This window comes from Haliotis asinina, chromosome 3, assembly GCF_037392515.1.
Source record: "Haliotis asinina isolate JCU_RB_2024 chromosome 3, JCU_Hal_asi_v2, whole genome shotgun sequence".
NCBI classification, from domain to species: Eukaryota; Metazoa; Mollusca; class Gastropoda; order Lepetellida; family Haliotidae; genus Haliotis; species Haliotis asinina.
The window spans coordinates 57,998,359-58,013,127 of NC_090282.1; the positions used below are offsets into that span (position 1 = coordinate 57,998,359).

At 42.0% G+C, this 14,769-nt stretch overlaps 1 protein-coding gene across 1 annotated transcript; it reads left to right on the plus strand.

Annotated features, from left to right (window-relative positions):
- The first annotated feature begins 117 nt into the window (after positions 1 to 117).
- On the plus strand, positions 118 to 14,578 carry LOC137278228 (uncharacterized). Its single transcript, XM_067810446.1, has 18 exons — positions 118 to 459; positions 1,038 to 1,095; positions 1,628 to 1,770; positions 5,176 to 5,306; positions 7,090 to 7,225; positions 7,834 to 7,902; positions 8,709 to 8,821; positions 8,928 to 9,009; positions 9,725 to 9,892; positions 10,045 to 10,131; positions 10,649 to 10,743; positions 11,499 to 11,606; positions 11,934 to 11,994; positions 12,304 to 12,411; positions 12,521 to 12,585; positions 12,801 to 12,872; positions 13,329 to 13,498; positions 14,234 to 14,578. Exons 1-18 carry the CDS (start codon positions 451 to 453, stop codon positions 14,497 to 14,499), a joined length of 1,941 nt encoding a protein of 646 aa, XP_067666547.1. The 5' UTR covers positions 118 to 450; the 3' UTR covers positions 14,500 to 14,578.
- Positions 14,579 to 14,769: the final 191 nt, after the last annotated feature.

Genomic DNA, 14,769 nt, shown 5'->3' on the forward strand with positions numbered 1-14,769 from the left:
TCTGAAATTGGATTGATGGATGGACTTTTATTCGGGGGACAGTCACATCCTTAGTTCGAATCCTGATCTAACTCTTAAGCTAGTTGGTAGACTGGAACCCAGAACGGATTTCTCTCGAAGGCTACTCCCAGTATGCAGCTGTTCCAGATGGTGGAAGTGATCAGCTCTACATGAATCATTGTATGTGTGCATATCATCGAATGCATGTGAAATTCTGAGTGGCGTGTATACACATCCTTGTGTAAACCACAAGCCGGTCACTTTCAAACATGCAAAGTGGTACAGAGCACCATAAAAAGGCTGTGATCTGTTCCTCTGTTTTCTTATCTTGTGCGCACCAGCTACCGCATACACGTACGTTTAGCTTGGGCATCAACTGGGACAGACTACGTTGTGAGAGCTGGACACCTGTCGCTCTGCTATCAGAGTCACATTGGTATTGCTGGTCAAATGAGAAAGGTCAGTTCCTGCGATTTTGTATATTCTTTGTATAAATGTAATTATAACCGTGTATTGATAATTTGACTTGATGTACTGAACAGCGATGCAAACGTAATTTTCGAAAAAAAAAAGAAATCTCAAAAGTTAGCGTTCATGTTTGTGTCTTCTATTTAAAAACTTGAGAAGCCAGAGTAGCGTTTCTTTTGTTGGGCGGTATATGTGTACTCATTAAAACATTTGAAACAGCTGAATACAGTTAAAAACAGTCAAAACAATGGAATACAAGAAAAAGGACCAATGTAATATTTTTACGCTTCAGGATTTACGTATTATGTCTGTAGTACATGTACTTACATATGTCTTGAAGGAACAAATCACAAGGGAGTGACAGCTGCATTTTGAATTAATATATAAGGAAAACATAGTTGAACAGAATGTATCTTCACTGCGCAGTCTTATCAACATTTGTCTAGTAATTATCTCAACAGTTTTATTGATAATAATAGTGCATCATTATTAATTATTTTTGCGGAATTGCAACCATGTGTGGAGATTGAGTTTTATGGAAACACAACACAGTGTTGTCTGTGTTCCAGGTTGTGAGGATGTTGGGGTCTGTCGCAGTCCTCGTAGTGGTCGTCGCTGTCGTCGCAGGTGAGGCAGACCTTAGGACCTGTCACAGTAACATGTCAAATTTTCCGTGGCATGCATGCATTTACATGATTTATTAGTAAATGCGACCTAACACACAGATCAAGAAGTTGTTGGCAGTGAATTCATCTCTATTGATCATACAATGCCGAGAGACTGTAATGGACAACACCCGTGAAGGTCCGGGGTAGAAAAGGCCTTAAAATCAGCAACTCATGCTTGCCACAAAAGGCGACTATGCTTGTCGTCAGAGGCGATTAACGGGATCGGGTGGTCAGGCTCGCTGACGTGGTTGACACATGTCATTGGTTCCCAATTGCGCAGATCGATGCTCATGCAGTCGATTACTGGATGGTCTGGTCCAGACTCGATTATTTACAGACCCACTCACTCACATGGTTTTTAACAGATCTTTGTAGTTTATTGCATATTGCAAATTATTGTAGTTCTTTGCATATTCTTGATTTAAAACGTTTATTCGGTCTTGATCGCTACAACCAGACATGGCCATTGATGCTGGTTATCTGTCCACCAGGTGGCGCATCTCTTGGGACACTGTTTGATCAGTACTACCAGTGGCGGCTGAAGGAGTCCCCGGAGATGGCAACCTACCTCAACGTACACGACTACGACGATGAGTTAGATAAATTTGGATTTGGGGAAATGGACTTTGTGAAGGTTAGTCATTAAATCACGAAGTCTTTCTTCCGTCACCAAACACTCTGGCCTAAATCTATGACCTACAACCACCCCCTCTATCACCATCACCGCCACTACCATCCCCTCCACCAATACAATTATCGTCACATTTGTTACTGCTACCACTACCGAGGTTACTTCCAAAGACATCACAACCACAACCAAGCCACAACAAGAAGAACTACCAGCTCTGTTACAGCAAGTACCTCTAGCATAGCCGCCACAAGAGACACTTATCCGATAGCTACCGAGAGCACTTCTCCAACCATTACTGTATTCCAGTAACATCTCTACTTCCTCTTCCGTAACCACTCCCAAATACACTGATACTACATCTACCATAGCCATTACCACAGATTCTTCTACTAGTACTAAAATAATTACAACCAAAGACACTTCCAAATACACTAGGTGCGGTGAGGTAACCGAGTGGTTAAAGTGTTTGCTCGTCACGCCGAAGACCAGGGTTCAGTTCAGTTCCCCACATGGGTAAGCCCATTTCTGGTGATATTGCTGGAATATCGCTAAAAGCGGCGTAAAACTATATTCACTCACACCTTGAGTCACACCTGCTCCTTTTGACACTACCAAACACACTTCTGCTACCACTATAATAACCACTTGAAAAGACAGGGCTACTTTCAGTCACTACCATAGACTCTGTTACTATCACTACCAATGACACTACCTGAGCCACTACTAAATCACTAACTACCATCACCATATCAACTACCAAAGATATTTCTACTACTGGTAGGGTGGGGTAGTGGTTTAAGAGGTTTGGTCAGCCAGGGTTCAATTCCATATATGGGTACACCGAGATCATAAATACACATGGTAATCTTGTCATAGTGCCCATTCTGAAATTTACAAAAGTTTGATTTACTCCACAAACGAAGTGAAGTGAAGAAATCAGAAAGTTTTAACTGACCGGTATTTGGTGCTAGCATGAACTCAAAAGCGGTCAACCACTCTTGATACATAACAAGTCCTTGTGTCATTCGACCTCCATCTCTCGATTCCACAGGACGTCCAGGACGTCGGTTGCTTGTACTTGTAATGGCATGTCATGGGGAGGGAGAGAGAGAGACAGAGAGAGAGAGAGAGAGAGAGAGAGAGAGAGAGAGAGAGAGAGAGAGAGAGAGAGAGAGAGAGAGAGAGAGAGAGAGAGAGAGAGAGAGAGAGAGAGAGAGAGAGAGAGAGAGAGAGATAGAGAGAGAGAGAGAGAGAGGGAGAGAGACAGAGGTGTGTATGTGGGGGGTGTCTGGTGTGGGTGATGACACTGCTCCTACTGCCATCAAAGTCACTACTTCAACCACACTGGCAATCAATGATCATTACAAGTTCCACATCCATCAGCCACAACTTGTTCCATCGCTATCAACACGCTGAATCACTATCACCCTACACCTGCTACCACAAATCATATCACCACAACAGGAGCTTACATTGTTAGTTATGCCATACCCCACAGCGCCCACCGCTACATGACTCATACATCTGCTACAACATCTGCTACAACATCTGCATCTGCGTGTGCTGTACCTGCCACCGAAGTCTTCTACCAATATAACCAGTCAGTAGATCAACTCGGAGTACAAAGACACACCATCATATGTTAAGTACAGAACCCGGTTCTTGTGAAGAACCGGGGTAGAATAGATCATCAGCAACCCATGCTTGATGTAAGAGGCGACTAACGGGATCGGGTGGTCAGGTTCGCTGACTTGGTTGACACATGTCATCGGTTCCCAATTGCGCAGATCAATGGTCATGGATTGTCTGGTCCAGACTCGATTATTTACAGACCGCCGCCATATAGCTGGAATATTGCTGAGTGCGGCGTAAAACTAAATTCACTCACACTGAAACTGTAGCGTGAGGGAATGCCTGAACGCCTTAACCGTTTGGTTGGCCTACCGCTTCCAAGTCGTGACGAAGACTGAAATGGTGTAATACCGGAAAAACATTCACATAAAGAATGTGGTTAATCTTAAGCGGCACACCATTTTTTCTTTAAACATAAGCGTGGTTAATTAATATCGAGCGATTAGTCGCCAAAAAGTCGTCAGGTTACACTGTCGCCAGAGCACTGCAGTGACGTCACGTGAGAAAGGATTTTCAGTTAGTTGTATATAAAATTTGTGACAAGCTTGTCAATTTGCTGATTTTCAACGTAAATAAACATGTGCCGAATCGTTGGAATGCCGTCAAATGCTCTTAGTGTCGGATGATGGTGTTCTCTGGAGAGAATTGTGCACTGTTGTCAAAACGGTCGATTTAAGGTAATTTAATGTCGAAATGAGTAGTTTCAATGGCGGGATTTCATTTATAACGATGTCAATATGCATTTATATCCCCTTAGAGTTTATGTGATTTTACAAAAGTTCAAACGTATGCGGTTATGGTCAGAAGAGATGAAAACGTTTTGGCTGCATACATACTTCCTTCAGCGAAATTTCAATTTCAGTTTATTTTAAAAAACTTCAGTGAGTTTAGTTTTACGCCACTTTAAGCAATATTGCAGAAGTATCACGGCGGGGGACACCAGGAATGGGCGTCTCTCACTGAAGTGCCCGTGTGGAGAATCAAACCCGGGTCCTCGGCATAACGCACGACCGCCTTCGCCACTAGGCTACCTCATCGCACCTTAAAAGTTTGAAACTACGAGAAAATAAGTAACCCGAACATACTGGAAATTTCGAGTTTTTCAAAGGATACTGAAATAAGAAAATAATCGAATCAGTGAGTAAATACGTTTACTCTAGCAAACGTAACTAATCTCTCGACGCGCATCACTATAAGTTAATTGTTCAATCACGAAAAAATAATATTTAGAATGTTCCAGGGCCCCGTTTCACAAAACTCTCGTAAGCCTAAGATCTCGTAAGTTTTCTCGTAGCCATTGTGCCTCCTATACTGTAGCATAGGAGATGCGAATGCTACGAGAAAAGTTACGAGATCTTAGGCTTACGAGAGTTTTGTGAAACGGGGCCCAGAGCTATTGCTAACACTGGGACACAAAATTATCTCCATGTTTCAAAATGGCGAGCATGACACCGACCAAGGTAGAAGTGAACAATGTTATTCAGTTCTTGATTGCGACATTTCAGTCTACCGGGCAGGATGGTAAATTCGGCATTTACAAACCATCTTGTGACTGGTATAAAAATTGGAAATAAAATCAATAGCAACGGTTCAGATTTGACTTACATAAAAAGGTGTGAAACCTTTCTTATCCGGACGCAAGTTAATATATTCAGGGCGTGCTTTCCCAGGGCTCACCGTGCGATGGGCGACGTTGATGGACAAACCGGATGTGGGTTTAAACGATTTCCCCGTACAGTGCAAATTTCACTAACAGAGTATTTTACTCTTTCTAAGGCGGAGGTTGACGAGTTTCTGGTGAGTCTCAGTAAGATCGACTACAACTCTCTGCCCAGACAACAACGCTACAACTACGCCGTCCTGAACGACACACTCACCACCATGTCGCAGGGTTACCAGTGGAGAATGTAAGTTAATATACACCGCAGGTCTAAACCCATGATGCTAATCATGATGGTTACCTATGTGAGTGAAAACGTTTACCATAATTTGGCTCTTACGTCCAATGGAAAATCTCTGAACCAATGCTATTCATAGCTTTCCTCGCAAATTTGGACAGTGGTGAAACGTTCCCTCGTCACGCTGAAGTTCTGGGTTTGATCCCCCTCATTGATCAAATGTGTGAAGTCCATTTCTGGCGTCCCACACATGGAATGTTGCTAAAAGCGGCCTAAAAACAAAGCTCGCTCACTCACTCACTCACTCTGGTGCATAAATGGGAATTGCTTGTCTCGGGCATTGGCGTTTAAATATTTATTGATATCCAATATATCGATATCGGGGAGGCGAGGGGGGCACTGTATCCTTAGCATTATGCCTTAACGTCAAGATACAACCAAATACAGTATATTGCTACGTTAACAATCATTCACTGTTTTAATATGGTTTACTAAAAGACATCTTGTGATGCTCTCTTTTTAAAGTTAAGGCAAGCAAATTGCCACCAACGAAAGCCTTTGCGTCAATTCAGTTCTTGATCCCATTTCTATATTCAATGTCGTAAACAAGACAAGGATAAATTACAGTAATATATTCCAGTCGTTTAGCTCGCACCCTCTCTCTCATCTCATCACTTCAAGGGCTTGGTTGAACAATTCTAAAACGTGACAGTAAACAGTAAATTTCCCACGCTGCATCCAGCGTGAGTGCGACTGTCTTGGGAGTAAGCGCAGACTAGAGGTACTAGGCCGTACCGCTAATGTCTCTCTAGCCACATGAAATATGCATGTTGGTGCAACCTCTGTAATCACACCTCTCTGAGGTCAGTATATTCCCGGTGGAGTCAAGCCAACAGAAGTAAATCACAATGATTTGCCCTAGGATGGTAGATCGAGATGGTGTACCGTCGAGATAAGTGTGTAGTTCACAGTCTTTCTTGTTTTGTAAGCTAGCTCGTCAGTCTGAAAACGGCGTGCTGCGCTGCGCTCGGCCCCTGTTCACATAAGTATAACAGCACAGGCTGCATCGCTCTTTCTCGATTTGAACACATGCGTACGGTTCCTTAAATATGTTATCGAATAAGAGGAATCAGAGAGCATGCTATTAAATTGATTTGAGTCTCTGAAATGGCAATGGCATAGTTAACTGCTCCTTCAATGCGTGAACTACTCCTTTTACGTAAAAGTGTGTTAACTAACCCTTTAATAAACATGCGTTAACTACCCCTTAATAAAAATGCGTTAACTACCCATTTAATAAAAAAGTGTGTTAACTACCCCTTTAATAACAATGCATTAACTACCTCTTTAACAAAATGCGTGAACTACCCACTACCCCGTTAATAACAATGCATTAACTACCCCTTTAACAAAATGCGTGAACTACCCCTTTAATATGAAAGTGTGTTAACTACCTCTTTAGTACAAATGCGTTAATTACCCCTTTAATAAGAATGCGTTAACTACCCCTTTAATATAAAAGTGTGTTAACTACCCGTTTAATAAAAATGCGTTAAGGGAAAGCTTGGTCACAAGATCATGGGGCACGGTCGTTAAAGGCGCCATCGTTAAGAGACGTGCATAAAATTGATGATCGGAGGTTCGAATCCCTGATTGGACCAGACTGTCTGTCTGGATTTGTGAGCGATTAACTGTTGTCATAAATGGTAATGCTTTGCTGAAACCACAACGATAAACTCTTGTCATATATGGTAATGCTTTGTCAGCACCTCCAATGATAACCTGTTGTCAGGTATGGCGCTCTAACCCCGATCAGCTTCCTGGAAGGTAACCAGGTCGACCCCGGATTCCTTCTCCAGATCACACCCTTCTCCACACAGAAGGACTACGAGAAGTTCATCTCCCGACTTGCAGCTGAACCCCAACAGGTAATGACGCTCTTTACAAATGTTTCTCTAATGATGTGTGTGTGTGAGTGTGTGTGAATAGGTGATTACTGAACATTAATATTTCCACAGACAGTAAACTTGATTCCACAAATGTCTTGCTTCGTTCATGTTCCCGGATAACCCGGGTGATGGCCTACAATTGCTGCGTTGCATGTCCTATCCAGGATCCGGTAGTCATGGGTTCGAATCCCAGATTTACCCTCATGATCCTTGGTGTTTCTTCGATTGTGACTTTCACTAGACTGGAAAACGTCCGAACAAGTATCATTCCTCGAATACAGGGGCCGGTACGCTAGCCTGGTGGTTAAGACGTTTGTTCGTCACATTGAAGACCCAGGTTCGATTCCCTAAAGGGGCACAATGTGTGAAGCCCATTTTTTGGTGTCCCTCGTCATGCTGTTTCTGGAATATTGCTAAAAGCGGCGTAAAACCATATCCACTCACCCACTCCATACAGCTGATCTATTAGCATATTCCGGCGTAAACCACCTCACTATTAAGTGTTGTATTCTAACTGTTAGATCGGGTTAACATGTACATATATGCTTGTTATATGTTAAAGCTGATTCTGTTATATTTGTTTCAAGTTGTCGGACAAAATCAGCCTGATGAGGGAGGCTATACGATTAGGAAGAACGAGCAACGCAGTGTCTATGGTAGGTATATATAAGCTTGTATATAAAGTTGTCACCGGGAAAGTTGTCACCGACTTGACTTGACCAAAAAATAGAAACAAAGACGTGTTTGAATATTATGATATTTATTTTACGGACAAATCATTTCCCAATAATTTGACTGAACTTTCATTGTAATCCTTGTCTTGTCTTGTATTTGTCACAGTTGATGAAGAAAGAGTCCAGTTGTTACTATTATAATTATACAAATCAGAGTTGATTCAAAAAGTGCATAAAGAGGCACATATTGAGATAGGAGTAGGGGATGCATCGTCAGTAGCAAGTGTGACCACCCTGAGCATCCATACGCGCATACACACGTCTCCTCCTCAGCGTCCGTGGGAGATCCGGTTCCGTACGTCCATGAGAGTCAGTTCAAGTTCCTGTCGGTTCGCTGGAAGTCGTTCACACCGTTTCAGCTGACGATCAAGATGATTCGAGAGATATTCAACGGGGTTCATGTTTGGAGAGCCCTGAACAAGGCAATGCTTTGACGTTAACACTGTGCAGGCATCCTCGAACAATTCTGGCTGTGTGAGGCCTTGCGTTGCTGTGTTGCAAAAATGACTCCTCTTGGCACAAAGGTATCAACACTTCATCTCTGTATCGCCGGGTATTCAGATTTCCTCGGATGATAACCGATCTTGTTCTCTGGCCACAGATGCCCCACCCCCCACCCCCCTCATGCCATGATGAACTGATGAACCGCTTGAACTCGAAACACTGCCATCTTTTTTGTTTCGTGTAACTTTGGTTTCAAGCTCAGTGGATTGCACTTCTGGTTTCAGGACCGGATTCCTGGAGAAATAGATGCCATGATCAAGGACGACCCGAGCCAGTTTATCTTCTACAGACCATTTAAAACCGATATCAACAAACTGAACCTTACTCACATTGAAAAGTAGGTACATGTACTTCCTCAACTGAATCAATACGGTCTTGTCAGCGAGTTTAGGTGTTTCCATGTTTCTGACTGACACATATTTACTGACTTTTCTCGCTTCTAGGACAGATTTGAGAGCTCGGGCTTTGAATGTATCACAGCAATACATCCGGGCACTGAGACAGCTGAAGGATTTCATTCTAAAGGTGATTTGCATTAATAGTTCGAATGTTTTAAGGAATGGATTTTATACCAATGAGTGTGGGAATATTATTTGTTTGATGTTAAACGAAAGGAATAGAAATAAAACAGCTAAACTAAACGCTCTTAAGTAAGTGAAAGTATAAACCAATGTTTATATTTATTGTTGTTTAAAAGAATAAAGAAGAACTAGTATCATGATAGCAATGTACTTGATGAGGGCATCGTAGTTGTTTTGGCTGTTAGGTTTGCAGTTTTGCAGAGTATTTTCAGTTTCGTAACGCCTTGATATTTCTAGGAAAATGAGGTATGTTTTCAGCTATGTATTTCCGCTTTCCCCATAGTATATATAAAGACAGTTTGTAGTAGTTGATTCTAGACCAGACAGCCCAGTGATGGTCATACCGAGCATCCATCTATAAAATGGGGATAAGATGACATGAAATCGACAAATTCACGCAGTCTGACCACTCAATCAGTCGTACACGACCAGCACAGATTGCTGTGACCGGACGGCGGTTCTTCTGACATATAGATCAAAAGCAACAGGTAACGGATTGTACACATGTGTCGTTGGATTACCGATTGACTTTCCTTGTTCCCTAACCTACCCTAACGACCTTGCCCAATGTTCGCAAAGAAACGCGAATATTCTAGTTATGTAGTGTCTGTATGATACTGTTCACTATTCTGTAAACAAGGAAGGGTGGTCTCTTGCAGGAGTACATCCCCCATGCTAGAGGTACGTACGGCGTGGGTGGACTCAACCAAGGGGGAAACTACTATGCTCAAGTGTTGAAGTGGCACATCACAGTTGACACCCCTCCTGGACGGGTCCATCAGATAGGCTTGGATGAAGTTGCACGGATCAGCAAGACGATGAGAGAGGTGTGTGATCAGTCATCATACCCTACTTTTTCGTGATTTTCGATAAAATCCCCTAAACAAGCAATGTGTTTTTCATACTTACATACCCTCGCAATTACTGCGACATTTAGATTGGAATTGATACATATTAATTTGTTTTCACTGTTTTCCAGATAATGCAGAGGCAGAACTTTAATGGTACCATCCACGAATATTTCTCCATGTTGAGTAAAGAGCCCCGATTTCATTTCAAAACAGCTGTACGTATCCCACAACCACTTGCGATAGGCCAGTCCTTCCCTCCGCTTTACCGGCAGCATTACTGCTTAGGTTGTTGTCTCTAAGAGCTGTTATGGCGGGCGTACTGACTACTGACAACTGTGAGTTCCCAATACAAAGTACATGTACATAACGAGACGTAAGAATGTAATAAACAGAGGGGTGTTGGGTGGCATCCTACGGTATGTGTTGTACCTCACACCATCGGCAGCCTGGTTCCCGTGATCCGCTGCGCTAACGCTCAGACACTATCAGGCGCAGGCGCGACGGACCCCGGGGACCAGACTGACATAATCGGATACTAAAGACAACTTTTTACAACTGAGCGTCCTTAGTAACGTTCACCGATCACCGATTAATCTAAATGAAGACGGTCTAACGCCCACAATTCGCAACTGAATCCCTCTTCCCACAAGCTTTGCAACAAAAACCCTATTGCAATTAGATTTCAGAACAAACTGCGTCTATGTTTCTGACTAAATCGTATATCCTTTACAGGACGAGATCATTGCCAGATACCAGGACCTTATCTACAACAGATTCTATCCCGCTTTACCCAAGATGTTCAAGAACATACCAACTCACAAAGTCAGGTATGTAGTAAATCGTCCCGAAAGTAGAAAACAGTTCCTTGTAAATCAGTTCAAGAGCGCCGCCTTGCAGTTTAAAGTGAGAATGTTGTATGCTTGCTACTACAAGTGAATAGTTTAGTACTAGGCAAACCGAGTCTAAAAGTATAATCAACGATCAACGGCCAGATCGATATTCAGTCGAAATATCAAACAAAGACTGATCACACGATCTTAAACGGAATCCAAATACTCTTTTTCTACTCCTTTCCTTCACTGAATGAAAGTAGGAAATTAAGTCTGCATCATGTTGATACGTGACGTGTGTTGTTCCAGAGTTGTAAATGGTGTATCCTGAGTGAGTGAGTGAGTGAGTGAATGAGTGAGTTTCAGTTTTACGCCACTTTTAGCAATATTCCAGCAATATCACTGCAGGGAACATAAAAAAAATGGGCTTCACACTTTTTACGAATGTGTGTAATCGAACCGGGGTCTTCTTCGTGTTGAGCGAGCGCTTTATCCACTAGGCTAATCAACCGCCCCTTATAGATAACACGTACATAACGCATGACGGGGCAAACAGATGACTGAAGTTATGAGCAAAGATCAAATCGGTACGGTGATTCTCAGTCAAAATTACAGCTCCTGACGAAAGTGACTATATCTAGAAAAAAAAACCCGTTACGAGCTGTTCTTTTCCAAATCTTCCCATTCATTGAAATAAAGCAGGGCATCACGTTTGTATCATGATGTGTAACGCGTGTCGTGTGTTGTCGCAGAGTCACCAAGATGGCTACAGACGGCTCGCCGGCCCAGTACATGCCCGGGTCCTCTGACGGGTCCAGAGAGGCTGAGTTCCAGGCCAATGTCTTCAGGCCCAACGAAACGTGAGTATTCCGAGATATAATTGCTCGAGTCCACAAGATCGTGTCTTTGTAAGGATTCTCCAAACGATTGTCGACCCTTGAATAATAATACTCACAATAACTGGTATTGTATATAACAGTGGCCTTTCCTGGAGGCATGTCAGGCACTCACGGAAATAAAAAGATAAATAAAAACAATATGTAGCTGTCACAATCTCAAAAGAAAACATTTAGAATTCAAGCAAATGCAAGCACAAGAGTCAGGCTAAAGCAAATGGAAATGAAGGATGAACATAATGAAGTTCTTCGAGGGTAATTATGTCATTTATTTTCAAGATGATGTTTCAGCGACAGCTACACAATGGTTGGATATGCCCTTCATGAAGCGGTACCAGGCCACCATCTTCAGGTACTGTCTCCCATTTATTGTGCGTGGGAAATGTATGCAATTTATTTATTTATTTATTTATTGATTTATTGATTTATTGATTTATTGATTTATTTATTTATTTATAGAATATTAAGCTATATACCGGCTTCGTGTTAGAAACCACCTCCTCACCGAGTCTGTTTTCTTCATCTATTAGGCGCGACAAGAACACAAGGTTCCAGTAATCAGGGCTCGCCATGGTTGACAAATGGACAACCATGACAAGTAGGCTTTAATCGCCGTCACAATTTCTTTATACATGTCACCATTGCGTATATTCACTTCCAGATCACCAGGCAACAGACATCAGACTTGCCTGACTTCAGGAAGGAAGATATGGGTGGCCACGGATATAGCGCGCCTTTCTCCTTCCCCGCATATACGGCATATATCGAGGTATTACATTTTTAAATGTGGAAATCATATACTCGCATCTTTCAATACCAATACATGACTCTGACTATTATTTATAGTCAATTGTAACTGATTCGTTTCTATATTCCAGGGTTGGGCGTTATATGCCGAATCTCTTGGAGAGGAGCTTGGTCTATACGTCGACGATTATGAACTGTGGGTATTATGGAGATTCAGTTTATGAGATAAGGAACGATCACCTCACTGCTGCTTCGGGTATATCCGAGCAGATATAAGATAGTCATTTGTGTCTGGTGCATGAATTTGATGCAAGGAAGACAAGGACAACGGCGACAATGATGATGATGATGATGATGATGATGATGATGATGATGATGATGATGACGATGTACATAGTTCTTTGTTTTCAGTATGGGCCGATATGTCAACGAAATGTTCCGGGCTTGCAGACTGGTGGTTGATACAGGGATACATTTTATGGGGTAAGACACTGCCAGACATTACACCCAAATAAAAGTAAAGGCCAAGAGAGTGATATGAAATACTTAATCTGTGCATATTTTGTATCTTCTATAAACACAAATCTACACTGTGATTAATGTACAATAAGAAAATATATAACTGAAAATTGAAACGTGTTAATATGCCAGTTACATTAGATTAATGCTGAGTCTCTGAATAGATATAATTTTGATAGTAACAAACAAACCTATTATAAATTGAAAAAGGAGCCCATGGGAGATCAGAGATTCAGAACCTGGAGAAATCTGTGAACTTGCTTTAGTTAGGGCCCACAACAGGTAGGGCGAGGCAGTTGGGAAAATAATGTGGTTTAGGGACTGTGTGACAGACTGCAAGTGCATAATATGCATTTCGTGCGTCAAGAAAGGACAATGAATCTCCTGATTTCCTTGAAGGGTAAAGTTGGTCTGTTCCAGGTGGACTAGGGATCGTGCTGTTAACTTCTTCAAACAGTACTCGGCTTTGAGTGGAGGAAATCTCGCGAACGAGATCGACCGCTACATCACGTGGCCAGGCCAGGCATGCGCATACAAGATAGGAGAACTGAAGATCCATTCTCTGAGAGAAGCAGCCGAGAACGCCTTAGGTGAGCAATGTGATAACTTAATGTGTTTCAGTTTTGAAACGTTCTATTTCAGTTCTATCTTGAAGTATATACAAAGCCAAATATGGACATTCCTTGTGATTAACCATGCTTTCATAGGCCTTGTTCTAAATACGACTACTAGAAAATATCCCCGTGTATTCTTGCTTAGTCAGAGAATCCAATTTAGAGACAGGTAAATTAAATACCAATCTCGTGCGATCGATTTACGAAATAGAGGTGTACTGTCTACTGGACCGGTTTAATTTCAATTTTGAACTCAATTGTATTCAAGGTGTTTAAAAACATGCATAATTTCCTTCCAACTAAAACTGTACTAATGCATCGTCTTCGAGGAACAATGCGTTGTTGTTCCCGGTTTTACTTACAGTGTTTGCGATGTAAATATATCTCCCAAGCCGCGGGCATGTGTGTGATACCTATCTGAAACCGGTTACAGAATGCAGCTATTTTCGAAGTATTCTTTTGGATGCGTTGATGAATGACCTTTTGTCGTTTTCTGCTATAAGTTTGCTAACAGCACTGAACATTTTAGGAATAATGTTAATTGTAACAGACTTGGTGAAACAGAAGGCGTCGTGGTTGCTGCGCGGAACCTGTCACTTCTGACTCGAAACAGTTATAGTGTCTTCTCTCTTACTTGAAAACCGCGAACATCTGCAGAATTGTTGATACGGTTTTCTCTTACTCATTTCTTTTCACTTGACCTCTGTCCAGGCTCCAAGTTTGACATCCGTGATTTCCACGAGGTTATTCTGTCAGCTGGGCCAGTTCCTCTGTCACTGCTGGAAACTATTGTCATCGACTGGATCTCAGACACTCTTAAACCCACTCAGATGTCAACATCCGGGACCCTACTTGCTACTACTTCCGGTCAACAGCAGACGACCAGGAACGTACCAGAAACAACATGGCTACATGCTACAAACGGCCCTGTTTACACATTCACTGGACAATTGCCTATTCTGCCTAATATTGGATAAAATAGATTGATGTACCAATTCTGTACAGCTGAACGGGTTATGCACTAAAACTGTGGCAATAAAACGCGGTAAAGTCACATAATGATGTTGTTTTTGCACATTCTAGTCACATGAATTATGGATGAAGAAAAGGATACATTTGAGCTTCCGGCTGATTTTATCATTATTAGGTTTGATTTTCAGTCCAAAGTATCTCAAGGTTAATGATATTATGTCTAAAATATGAATAAGTAGACACTCAATATCTACTAGTACAGTGTCTAAATAAAG